A 13,436-nucleotide genomic window follows, 5' to 3' on the forward strand; every position below is an offset into this window, starting at 1 on the left:
TAGCGTTCACGCCCTCGAACGCATTAAGCAATATAACTTGTTTGTTTTCACTATTTCTTTATTTGCAAAAAATACTAGTGGCTTATAACTTACCTTGCAATCTTTTTTTCTCGCATTTTGCGAGTGTGCGAGTGTCAATTTCGAGCCCTGTGTATATGCGTGGATTACGCTGGATTTAAATGCCTCATGCCTATGGTAATTCAGTCTTATTTGTTTCAAATATGGGACATGATTGTTCGTTAGGATCTTGAATTCGTCCATCGGTCGGAGGACGAAAAAGGCGAACATTAATGTCGGACGAATAATAATGGTTTCACAGTAAATGAAATTACAGGGATTTGTCAAGGAAAATGTAACAAGATGACCATGATGGCCATTGAGAGCTCACCTTACTTCAAGGTGCATCATTTTGCACAGACATGACCTTGTGACATATATTTTGACCTGACATGACCCAGATTCAAAAATGGCCTTGATATTGTCAAAATAAACATCTGAACCAAGTTTCACCAAGGTTGATTAATGCATGCCATTTCTATAGAGGTGAAAAAGGTTTTCTAATATTTGACCTCATGACCTAGTTTTAAAACACATGTGACCCATATTCTTATTTCACCAAGATATTGTCAAGATAAACATTCCCACCGAGTTTCATTGCGACTAATTCATTAAGGTGACCTTTAGAGTCCTATCAAGAATTGTTCGCATAGTTTGTGCAGATAAACATTTTATCAAGTTTCATTACAAATTTGAATGAAAACTATTAAATCTTGAGGGTGTACAATTAAACATTGACAATTAACAGCACACACAGCAAGCCCCAGGACACCTGACATGGCGATCACAATACCTTGATCACTTAATGCTCAAGTGAGCTAAAATTTAATGAATTATAGATCTAACCAATACTCCTGATTATAAGAATGCACAAAAAATCATGTCAACAACAAGATGTGTTAGTGAAACACAATGTCCCCCTATATGATGTTTGACCTTGAAGGATGACCTTGACCTTGTGAAGGATGACCTTGACCTTTCACCACTTAAAATGTGCAGCTCCATGAGATACACATGCATGCCAAATATCAAGTTGCTATCTTCAATATTGCAAAAGTATTCATAAAATAAGTGATTTGGGCCACATATATTTGACCTCTGACCTTGAAATATGACCTTGACCTTGACCATTCACCACTCAAAATGTGCAGCTCCATGAGATGCACATGCATGCCAAATATCAAGTTGCTATCTTCAATATTGCAAAAGTATTTATAAAATAAGCGATTTGGGCCACATAAATTTCACCTCTGACCTTGAAGGATGACCTTGACCTTTCACCACTCAAAATGTGCAGCTCCATGAGATACACATGCATGCCAAATATCAAGTTGCTATCTTAAATATTGCAAAAGTATTCATAAAATGAGCAATTTTGGCCACATATATTTGACCTCTGACCTTGAAGGATGACCTTGACCTTGAACTTTCACCACTCAAAATGTGCAGCTTCATGAGGTACACATGCATGCCAAATCAGTCCTACTCAGTTACTCCCAGGACGGCTAGATTTTAGCCATCGGCTTATCAGCAGAACTAATTAGTGTTAACTGTTCTGTGGTCATAAAGCACACTCCCCTGTCAGGCTGACAACAGCCTGTTTGGCGATAATAAATGAACCCAGGTGTTATATCTGGCCAAATCTGAATATGCTGCAACATATTTCAGAGAGTTATCGACCAGTGTTATTATCAGTTGTGCCAAATATTCATAGCCAATACAACATTTATTTTGATTTTTTATATTTATAAAACAGGTAAGCTTGAAATTTGTTAGTAAAATAATTTTATGTTCACCTTTGTTAGATTTTAAATTTGACATGTAACAAGCACCGAACATGTAATATGAAATGATTGAAATTAAAACTAATAGAAGTTATATGATTTTAAAACATAGTTTTCTTTACTCTTTCAGATTGACAACCAAAATGACTTTTCATATTCCATCACTGAGGTAACTTAGAATAGTTTTTGACGACACTGATTCAGAATATAAATTATCTTTGATGAGTTCAAAACATTTCTAAAAAACAATAAGTGTGGAGATGAACCAGCAATTAAAAGTGGCAACATTTTCAGTTGGTTGAAAGGAAAAGATCGCAGTGTAAAAAGTGTTGAAGGAAAACCTTTATTTAAACTGGAGAGCAAATAGTGCAATACTGTGAAGTGTGTAGACAGGTTACGAAGGAATTAAGGGGATATTAGTTAAACAGCCAGAGGAAACCCCCATTACATCTACAAAAGAGATATACAAACATATAGTTAATGCTGATTTTCTGTCTAAAGTCCTTTTGTCGGAACTTAAAATTGAGGAAAGTGGCAGTACAACATTAAATTCATTTTACAAAAATGAGTTTACTGAAGAAAGCTGGAGGAAAATATGTTTCTTTGAAATGCATTTTATGAGAGAAGGAGATACCATATATGCCGACAATAGCAAAAATGTTGCTTTCAAATTTTGTAGCCTTATGCCGCATAATTACATTTTACTTTAATTCTGAATACATAATGTTTTATTTTGATTGTGTAGGAAGCTGTAAGGGTTCGAACACATGATATTGATAAGTTTATACATAATGTTAGTTATCGTTAGTATTAATCATTATTAAAATCTTATTGATTAGGTACCATATAACGGCGCAACCTTTCAACTGACTTAATGTAGCTTGCCTACATAGTGTTGGAATTTATGTCTTGAATCTGAATAGATGTACAATTTATGTGTGTAAGTGGTTACATATTAAAAGAATAAGTGTACACAAATACAAGCATGCTGTTATTTTACAGAGAAGAATTTCAAACAATAAATCATTGTTCTTGTTTTTCAGAAAGAAACATGATGTTTGATGAACCAGTGCACAGATGGAAAATATGTTTGAAGTAGATCAATGCAAAATTCATGTTGATAAGACTCTAAGTTGGGACATTTTGGTATTTAATATTTATCAACCACAGGAGACTACATCTAATTAATTCATTTAATTATATAATTTAAGTTCAACACTCCACTAGCAAATATCATGCTGGATACTCATGTTGATAGTCCTGTAAAGTTGTTTATTAAAAAATTTGTTTTTTAACTTACTGATTAGTAACATGGTTACCCGTTATGTATATTATGTGAACATTTGTTATGTGAATTACTAAGGTGAAGTTGGTATTTGGTGTATAAATTAATGTTTTTTTCCATGAAATGTTCTTGCTAGAAAAGTTTGGGTTACAATCATGACAGTACTTAATATAACTGTATACAGCAGGTTATCATTCTATTATTATAAATTGACAAGAATTCTATAAAGTTTATGTGGCATTCTATTAATGCTATTTCAACTTGTTTATATGAACATTAATAAATTTACATTGAAAAAAATAAGGAATATTCAATTGCTTACTTCTGAATTTGATAATAATGTGTAATAAAAAATATCTGCATTATAATTTTATATAACATAATTATAATTATGCTCTGAGATCATTACATACTCTTCGCATATTTATATACTTTCCATAACATAGTTTAATTAATATGTTGTTCAATTCAATAATAAACTATGTACAAGTTTTGATCTGTTTTTTATATTTTAATCCATCATTCAAATACAAGCACGATGCTCTTTATTAAAATGTGCTTGAGTTAATTAATATTAATTAACTCTTTGATACCTATTAAAATGCATGCCCCTGTATTTTTCTACAATCAAATTGTTCATTTAGTGTGTGAGCAATGTTTAAAACCCTCTGAATTCTCAGCATTCTGCACCAGTATCTTGTAATTAGATATGGCCAATAAATCCCCTCATGTTATCACGTCCAACAGTGTTCAGCGCTTCACACCACTTTGATAATGACCCCTGAAATGTTAAATAGATTAGCCCTGATCTTGTTGAATCTATGGAGAAAGGAGTAACCAAGTAGGACTGAAATATTAAGTTGCTATCTTCAATATAACAAAAGTTATTGCAAAATGTTAAAGTTGGCGCAAACAGACCAACAGACAGACCAACAGACCAACAGACAGACAGACAGGGCAAAAACAATATTTATCCCATCATCAGACGTGCATTGTCGAAATAAACCACTGTGGAATAAATTTTCCTTTATTTCAGCAGTGCTGAAATATAGCTGTCACGCGCGGCGAAGAATGTTCATATTACTCGGAATCAACTATAAAGTAATCATTTTTAGTAAAATCGAATCAGATTCAACAAAACAAACAATTTGATACCAAGATGTAATATAGTTTTATCACATAATGCAACTCAAAAAGCAAATAAACATTATTTACAAATATTAAGTGCGCGTACTCGTGACGTCATTATTAACACGTCATACGACACAATGCATGTAGTTTCACGCTAAAGATGCAGTTGTTTAGTGTCTCTTTTTTTCATTATTTCTTAAAAATCGGGGACGTAGAGGTATGATAAACGAAAAAACAGGTTGGTTACTGATCTTTTTGTAATGTATTAGGCTCGACACGATTAAAATAATGAAACAATGTTTGCTTAAAATATCTTTGGAATTTTCCGTCTAGTTCGATTTTCCTATTCTATGTTTAAAGAAATAATTTACGACTAAGAAAATTGATGGGATAAATCGAATACTAGGTCGGTGCCGAATAAAGCAAAGTTTATCTTGCTCGGCACGAAAATCTGAACCACTCGCCAAGGCTCGTGGTTCAGATTTTCTAAGCCTCGCAAAATAAACTTTGCTTTATTCGGCACCGACCTAGTATTCTCTATGTCCCCCACTACTATAGTGGGGGACATAAAAATAAATAAATCCAGAGTACTTGTTACCTTTTTATACCAAATTGTTTCACTCTTCCAGAATCTTGAAAATAAGTTATCTTTTTTATTTCATAAAATGAAGAGGAAAGGTCAGGCGCATTTTGTTAAAAAGGGCAAAGTCTGTAAATAATAGTTCAAGCTTGAAGAGTCTCCAAAATCATAAGATTTGTGGAACTTTACTGAAAACCTGTAACTTAAAAAGCGGATTGAAAATATTTAGCATTAAGCCCCATTTTCCCAGACCGGGTCTCATTTAAAGTCACTATATATGACCTTGACTTCTTTCCTGGAAGGGTACTGGAAGTGGACACCCTCTAGACGAATGTTGCCCTCCATCTTTTCAAGGGTCCGGCCCTTGGTAGATGCACTGTCAATCTCAGGGACCTGTTTATGCAACAGACATTTACTTTAGTCACTTAAATCTCTGTTTTGTTGTTCTGTGTTCTGTTTAAAAAAAAATACTCATTCGAAATTACACCAATATATAATTATATGAGCAGCGTCATGCCAAAACATTGGGTCTTATGAAACATGCATCAAGCGTAGCGAAACCACATGCAGGAAGTTTTTTTAGAAACTACCCTGTCCGCTTTAAAGTCATGCAATATTTTGAGGTCTCATAAATAGAAAGGGTAGCTCCAGACCAGTCTGTGAGAATGCGCAGGCTGGTCTGGTGCTAACCTGGCTGCATATGGCATAAAAACCATTTTCACATGACAAAGCTCATCTTTTGGAAGAGAGTTAAAAGTTTTTAAATTATTTATATGATTAAAGTAATACATATGTATTAATTCATATTAATACCAAAGAAAACAGTCAAACCATTTTTAATAGGCAATAATATAAACCTTGATTATGGTTTGAAAATGTTGCTTGACAGAATTTGCAGTTTTCTGTTAATTCATCAGACTAATTTGCATCATGATATATCATATTATCAACAGCTATACTTGCATTGACCAATAAGAATTTATATGCATTTGCATAAAGTGTCATCCCAGATAAGCCTGTGTGACCCCAGAGGCTAATCAGGGTGGACCATACTTTACACCTAGAGTGGCTTTTTCCTAGAAGAGGCTTCCTTTTGTTATATCATAAAATCGCAAAGTGTCATTCCCAATAAGCCTGTGTAGACTACAGAGTCTGGGACAACACTTGCAGACAAGCAATAAGCCCTGTTTTCCCAGATTCCCGCTCATTTGACCTTCTCAATGAGGCTGTAGACAATAAAGGCTGCTCCTCTGGCCACAGCAAAGCTCTGCAGAGGTGGTGCTGCATTACCCAGGGAGAAAGCTCCTATGATCACGCTGAAGAACACCTAAAATGAATGCATTCATAGTGAACACATATACATCAATTATTTTTTAATTTGAAACTTGTTTATATGGTCACATTATCTACATTGTTTGATACAGTTTTAATGTGATGATTAAATGATATTGTTAACTGGTAACCGATGTTTAAAATAGAAAAAACTTGTTTTCATTATTATTATTTTTTAATCAATTCTATCCAACAAAATAATACACAATTTAAATGTTAGAAGTGCTTCTATCTCAAAAAAGAAAAATGTAATGAGAACTCTAAAATTAAAAGCTTATAAATATGGCAAGCATTATGAGGAAAAATCTATCTGTACTTATTATGAGCCTCCCTCTGGGGGTATAAAGTGTCATCCCAGATTAGCCTTTCGATTACACACAGGCTAATCAGGAAGGACACTTATCTTTTAAATTTGATTTTTCCTTAAGAAGAGACTTCCTTTAAACAAAAAAAAACACATAGAAATGGAAAGTCTCGTTCCTTATTAGCCTGTGCTAATCTTGCACAAAACTTTAGGCACAGGCATTAGGTCCCATTTTCCAAAGGACAGGCTCACAATATGGAAGTATGACAGCACTGTCACTGGATTCTTACAGTCATCACATTCCCGATGGTGTATTTTTTACTTTCTTCTATCACAAGCTTGCCGCCATACCAGAAGCCAAGCGCATAAGCGCAGAACACAACCATCCAGACCAATCCTGTTGATGCTCCGCCTACAAAGCCCTTCCTGACGCCCTTGTCCCGGGCTGCCAATAGGTTTCTCTCATACCTGAATCAGGGATAAGATTTTCTGATACACCTTAAGACGGTTAACGCATTCCACCCCCTTAAATAATCACCAAAACTGTTTATTTTTAAAAAGATTCTCACTAAAATAATAACAATTTGAGCTTCCCCCTGGGAAAACAAGGTTAAAAGCGTGTGCGTTAAGTGTCGTTCCTGATAAGCCTGTGCAGACATCACAGGCTAATTAAAAAACAACACTTTATGCCTAAACTGGATTTTTGCTAAGAAAAGAAATCCTTTAAACAGAAAATACAATTAAAACGGAATTTATTGTCCGCAAACTGCACAGGCTTATCTGTGATGAAACTTGACATACATGTATAAAGTTTAGTTTTCTAAGGCTTATCTTCAAATTAACTTGAATTGAGCAGTTAAGAAAACAAGTAAAAGAATTTCTGAATTAATGTAACAAACTGCAGCAATAAACGATTTACCTTCAGAGATTTATTTGAAACATCTCAAGAAAGGAACCTTACAAAAATCACCCAAACTGTTCATTTTTGAAATAGCAAGCAAAACTTAATTACGTTCTGTACAACTATTTTCTTATTCTTATTTTCTTTTTCAATCAAATAGACTATCAATTAAAATAAACCCTTGGCCATGTTGTTCACATTTTTGTTTATGTTTTTTTTTTATTGATTCTGGTCATTATGTTCCTACTGACCAAGACTGAGATCCTCTAATAATTTTTAATTTGCACATTTTCTAAACTCACATTGGTAAATGGCAAGTGCAAGTGTGGAGGACTTAATTTTTCAAAAGCTGTGATTCCAATGAAAACAACATTTTTTGAGTGCGCCCAGGAGGTAAAAACATTGTCATTAATACAGAAATGACCAGTAACGTGGATATCCGATTTGCTTCCAATTCAGAAGTGCATAATAAGTATTTAAACGACAGTAGTGTTTCTTTTAGGAACTGTCAAAATTCAAGTCTTTTGTTGTTATTACTATTTCTATTATAACTAATAATTACACATTACAAATCTAACACTGATATACATGTAGATCAGACGATTAATACAGGATTAAAGTCTTAATACACCGTTCAGATGTACAGCCGTCTGTACAAATGGGTCCAGTAGCTAACATCCTTCAAAGACATGATAAACAGACTTTGTCAGCTGAATGGTAATAAAGGAACCTATACAAATGGCGTGACACATGCAAGATTTCGTCTGAAAAACAGTATTCATGTTCTTGTTTTTTCAGCATGCTTTATAGATACAGCAAATAAAAGTAATGTATGGTAAAGCTCGTTAGTGATGCGCCTTCTAATCTTAAGGTCTAAGTCTTTAGCGAATAATTTTCTTTACTTTTCAAAAAAGATTGAAGAAAAGCATAGCAAAAGAGCTTTATCAATAGACATATAAATATCCAACTGAAATGGAATGATATATTAGTGTTAGTACTACGAATGGACTGAGGATAAGGTTTTTGTTGTTTGGTACTTGTCTGTATGATTTTAAACATATTTGAAGAGTATAATATATATACAATGGAGTAAATGTCTTGGTAGTTTCGTTGACAAACTTACACTAAAACTGTATGCCCAGGGCTAGGCACGGTATATGTAATGACATAGTTAAGTGACCGCAGCTTTTTACATGTACATGCAGCATTACGTCGTGTTAGTATTCTTACACATTAAACATTATTGAGATTAGTTCATCTTAGGAAAAATTATTAAAATCATGGTATTTTTATCAACTATAACGAACGTTTGAGCAAAAAAGTGGTGTTTACCATTCAGCGTTAAGAGAAATTATTGATTTACTATCTTTAAAAATATGTCAGCTTTTGTTTGTACCTACCGCGCGTGCTCAAATATCGGAAAACCCCAGACTGGAGACATCCAAATAACAACTATTTGCTCTGGCATAAAATTCTAGGCCGCTCATGATAGGATGGTGTCAATATCAACAATAATACATTATTTCACAAGTTAACAATATTTTATATAGGAATAGGTGGTTCTCCTCTACTGAATATGGCTACTTTTGGAGATAATCAGTTTTGGAGGGAAGCCATCCTATAATTGGCACATTAAAAAAAAAAATCATTTAAAAATTTTCATTCTTAAGATTGCATTTAGATGCTTTGGGTCTGCTCCGACAAAAGCGATCTGAAGCTGAATTGACCCGAAGCGGAATTATGGAGATAAGTATATACATGGAGTATATACAAGGAGAATGGACAGTACATATAAAGATATATACATATCTATATATATATATATATATATATACTGAAGAGTATAATACACAGTTTATATGGAGATATATATATATACTCAGCAGTATAATACATGGAGATTGGACAGTATATATTATGGAGCTATAAATTTACTGAGGAGTATTGATATTTTCAATTGAAATTGGATAGTATATATGGAGATAGGAAAATTGATGGTATATATGGAGATATACATATGCAAAATAGAAGTAATAAATTGTTATTACTTTAGGAAAACGTGACACCATCCTGTCATTGATGAACTCTTGAAAACCAGTGGAATTCTAACTTATCTTTTACTGCGGTCAATAAAATGCCAAATGTTTCACTCAATTACCAAAACTTGTAATTGAACAGTATTGATACAAAAATCAATAAAATGATTTTTTATTTTGTGTGTTGTGATTTCCTAATTTTTCATTTATGTCTTAAAATAATAGATCTTATTATCAAATCAAAACCATACATGAATATTCGGATGGTAATGAAAATGTTGAAAAGGGTGAGGTTAATATGAGTGTGAATATTGTGGTCATAAGAAAGTTTCCTCAAATTTCCTTTAACATGTTTAAACTTTTTCGTTTCAATGTTCTCAATTTTTTTTTTGCATTTTGTTTCTTAAAGAAAGTGGAAATAAAATATATGAAAACCTTAAATGTGATTTTTGATCCATAATACCCATTTTCCCAGCCACTGCCCCATATTAGCAAACTCTTCTATTTTGCCCTTAAAGCCACAAGAATTATAAACTGGTTTAATTAGTCCGCAGGGGCTAATCAGAGGTGACAGTTTCCACCTTAACTGGATTTTTGCTTACAAAAGACTTTATACAAAGTGTCATCCCTGACTAGCCTGTTCAGTCCATTAAGCAAAGTTTTTCTAAAGTGAAGCTCAAAAACGTAACAATGTAAGCACTTGACAACTCTGTATATTCCAGCATACCTCTTGCATTCCTTCTCTTCTCCTCCAAATGCTAGAACGGTCCTTATGGCCCCTAAAACCTCCTCAGCTATGGCCCCTGCCTTGGCATAGGCCTTCAATTCAGCCCCTGATGCCTTGCCTACCAACTAACATTTAAAGAAGAAGAAAAACGAGTGAATTACACCACATATATATTTTGGCCGTGCTCTGTAAAAAGGGGTTTAATGCATGTGCATAAAGTGCCGTCCCAGATTAGGCCACACTTTCCGCTTTAATGATAATTTTCATTTAAACAAAGTCTCTTCTTAGCAAACATCAAGTGCAGGCGGAGAGTGCGGTCCCTGATTAGCCTATGGACTGGAAACAACACTTTACGCACATGCATTAAACACCGATTCATCGAGCACGACTCATGCTTTTTGTCCATACTGATATTCTTTGACTGGGATCATTCGGCAGCTTAACCTCATTGTATGTACATGAAACACACACATAAATTGTTTGCTTTCAAATCATTACAACTGTTACCACTCAACTTATTTTAAAACTGTTTTAATTTCATTTATTAAATGAAAATCTGTAAAAAGAAATAATAATAATTTGCATCGAATTCATTATACAAAGGTTTGGGAATGGACTTAAGCCTCCAAATATGAAAAACATAGCATCCGAAAACCAAATTTTTGGGATAACTCTCATGTGATGTAAATGATAGGGGAATAACTCAATTAGTTTTCTTTAAGTACCATGGTCAAGGCAAAGCAGGCTTCATGCCTTAGAATAAAGTAATGTCCCAGATTAACCTGTGCAGTCGAAAACACCTTCGGCTTGTATTGAGTTTTTCATTTCAAGGACGTCTCTTCTAAACTAAAATCCAGTCAAGGCTGAAATTGTCGTTCCTGATTAGCTTATGTGGACTGCTTGATTCATTACAAAGTTATTAATCCAACACAAACATATATTTTTACTTGCAATAGAGTCTGCTTTAGTCTCGGCTTCGACTATAACATTTAAGCAATTGACATGGCTTCCTCACATTGCACTTCATCTCAATATGATCATCATATGCGCCATGTTGGGCTTAATTCATGTGCATAAAGTGTAATCTAAGATTAGCCTGTGCAGTCGGCACAGGCTAATCAGGGACAACACTTTGCCCCTAAACTTGATTTTCAGTAAGGAGGGACTTCCTTGAAACTAAAAATACCATAACAGCTGAAAGTATTGTCCCTGATTAGCCTGTGCAGACTGCACAGGCTAATCTGGGACGACACTACGCACATGCATTTAGCCCAGTTTTCTCAGAACGCTGCTAAATATAATCATCATATGTGCCTATTTACTTTATGTCCCTTCATGCACATAAAGTCAAAGGCCAGACACAAATCTGTATTTTCACTTCAAGCATATAAATTACATACGTAAACTTTTTTCAATGTTCAGTTAAACACATCTTACTTTTGGCCTTCGACCTTTCCAGTTCAGTAGCATAGTGAAAATGCTATAAGCAACCAATATTAAACAAGAACAGCCTGCTAAGTACTCGCAGTCTGTTCAGGCCTAATGCTGATTACTGCTCATCAGTATCAAAGGGTTGGGCATGAAGCCTTCAAAACTTTAATCTAGTAAGAAAGGTTTATTTTATTTGATACTCAAAGGGACTAAAAAGGGTCAAAAAGTGTTTCTGAGTGGTAAGGGTTAAACATATATCACCATTGGCCTTTAACGCACCAAGAACAGTATGGAAACCTTGGACAGGATAATCAGGAACAACATTTTCTGTTTTATATTATTTTTTTGTTTAAAGGATGTCTCTTTAAAAAGAAAATCCTGTGTAGGCGGAAAGAGTCGTCTCTTATAAGCCTGTGCGGACTGCACAGGCAAATCTGGGACGGCACGTAACCCACATGCATTAAGTTGGTTACCTTGGTCATGATGACCGCACACAGCGCAAGGAGTGGGCTGATGGACAGGATGACCAGTGTCAGTTTCCAGCCATGAACAAACCCCACAATCACCCCTGCCAGGAACGCACAGAACCATTGCATGAACTGGCCCAGCTTGTCACCGATACCGTCCTGAATCTTCGAGATGTCACTAAAATGTATGCAAAACTATGTTGGAAAATGATATTGAAGAAATTTATTACACATCTGTGTTGTTTTTATGTGCCATTTTGCATTTAATCTAATTTGTACTTACAACATCATTTCTATTTTTGTTACATGGTTTATAAACGGACATTTAAGGTCAAACCTAATCATAAAATGCTTCTTATCTAATTATCATTTTACCACAACATTGATGCCATGACCAGTATGTTACAATCACTACACACAGTCATACATGCTTCTAAAATATGATAAGACAGCTGGGAACAAAATGTCTGCTATGAAATTAATGTACATTATACACAAAATAATTTTAGTAATTTGACATTCTTAACTTCTCATGAATTAAAAAAAATGTATTGCAGAATAAACAAGATCACCGCATAACAGGTGCCAATGCTCGGCTGCGGGTGCAGTTTTGAATAAATGAAAGCTTGTCTGAATTTTTTTTTTTTAGAGGTCACAGTGACCTTGACCTTTGACCTTGTGACCCAAAAATGGGTGTGGCATGTAGAACTCATCAAGGTGCAGCTACATATGAAGTTTCAAAGTTGTAGGTGAAAGTACTTTGATTTAAGAGCCAATGTTCAAAACCTTAACAAAATGTTAAGGTTTTAGCACGATGACGGACGACAGTGGACGACAAGCTAGCTATGACAATACATTGGGTTTTCTCCAAAAAAGGCCGAGCTAAAAATGATATAAAATACATATGTGCTGTCTGATCACAAATAAGCAATTATTGAAGTGTCAAATATTGTTCCAGCACTGGATCAAAACACATATACCCATACACTGATGTAATGGTTTGAATTTGTTATATTTGTTGTAAAAATTGTCTGCAAGCCAAAAACAGGGTTTGTGCATATTACAACATTCATATTGGAACATAAATGCAGTAGGTGCACATCCATACTTTGTTATTCTAGAATTTAGCTCTCCTGATTCGTGAACGTCAAACCAGCCAATGTTCTGACGTAGAATGTTCTGGTAGAAGCTCTTTCGTATCCGGTGTGTCTGTCTTTCAGAGGCCAACATCCAGCAGGTAACTTGCAGATAACCAAGGACCAGTACTCCAATGCCAATACCTAAGGTACAACAAATACTCGTTTATCATTTTAGCCACGCTCTAAGAAAACTGGGTTTAATGCATTTGTTAAGTGACATCTCAGATGCAGTCCTCACATGTTAATAAGGAAAGAATTTTTT

The 13,436-nt window shown here is 34.5% G+C and overlaps 1 protein-coding gene across 1 annotated transcript in view; it reads right to left on the minus strand.

Annotated features, from left to right (window-relative positions):
* Positions 1–13,436, minus strand: part of LOC127876259 (phosphatidylcholine translocator ABCB4-like) — a 53,712-nt gene that overhangs the window by 31,356 nt on the left and 8,920 nt on the right. The window contains 6 exon segments of the mRNA XM_052421344.1: positions 5,120–5,230; positions 6,051–6,164; positions 6,764–6,941; positions 10,138–10,262; positions 12,042–12,213; positions 13,144–13,315. Of these exon segments, the coding sequence (XP_052277304.1) occupies positions 5,120–5,230; positions 6,051–6,164; positions 6,764–6,941; positions 10,138–10,262; positions 12,042–12,213; positions 13,144–13,315 (872 nt within the window).

Source organism: Dreissena polymorpha, chromosome 4 (genome assembly GCF_020536995.1).
Source record: "Dreissena polymorpha isolate Duluth1 chromosome 4, UMN_Dpol_1.0, whole genome shotgun sequence".
In the NCBI taxonomy this organism is placed as follows: Eukaryota; Metazoa; Mollusca; class Bivalvia; order Myida; family Dreissenidae; genus Dreissena; species Dreissena polymorpha.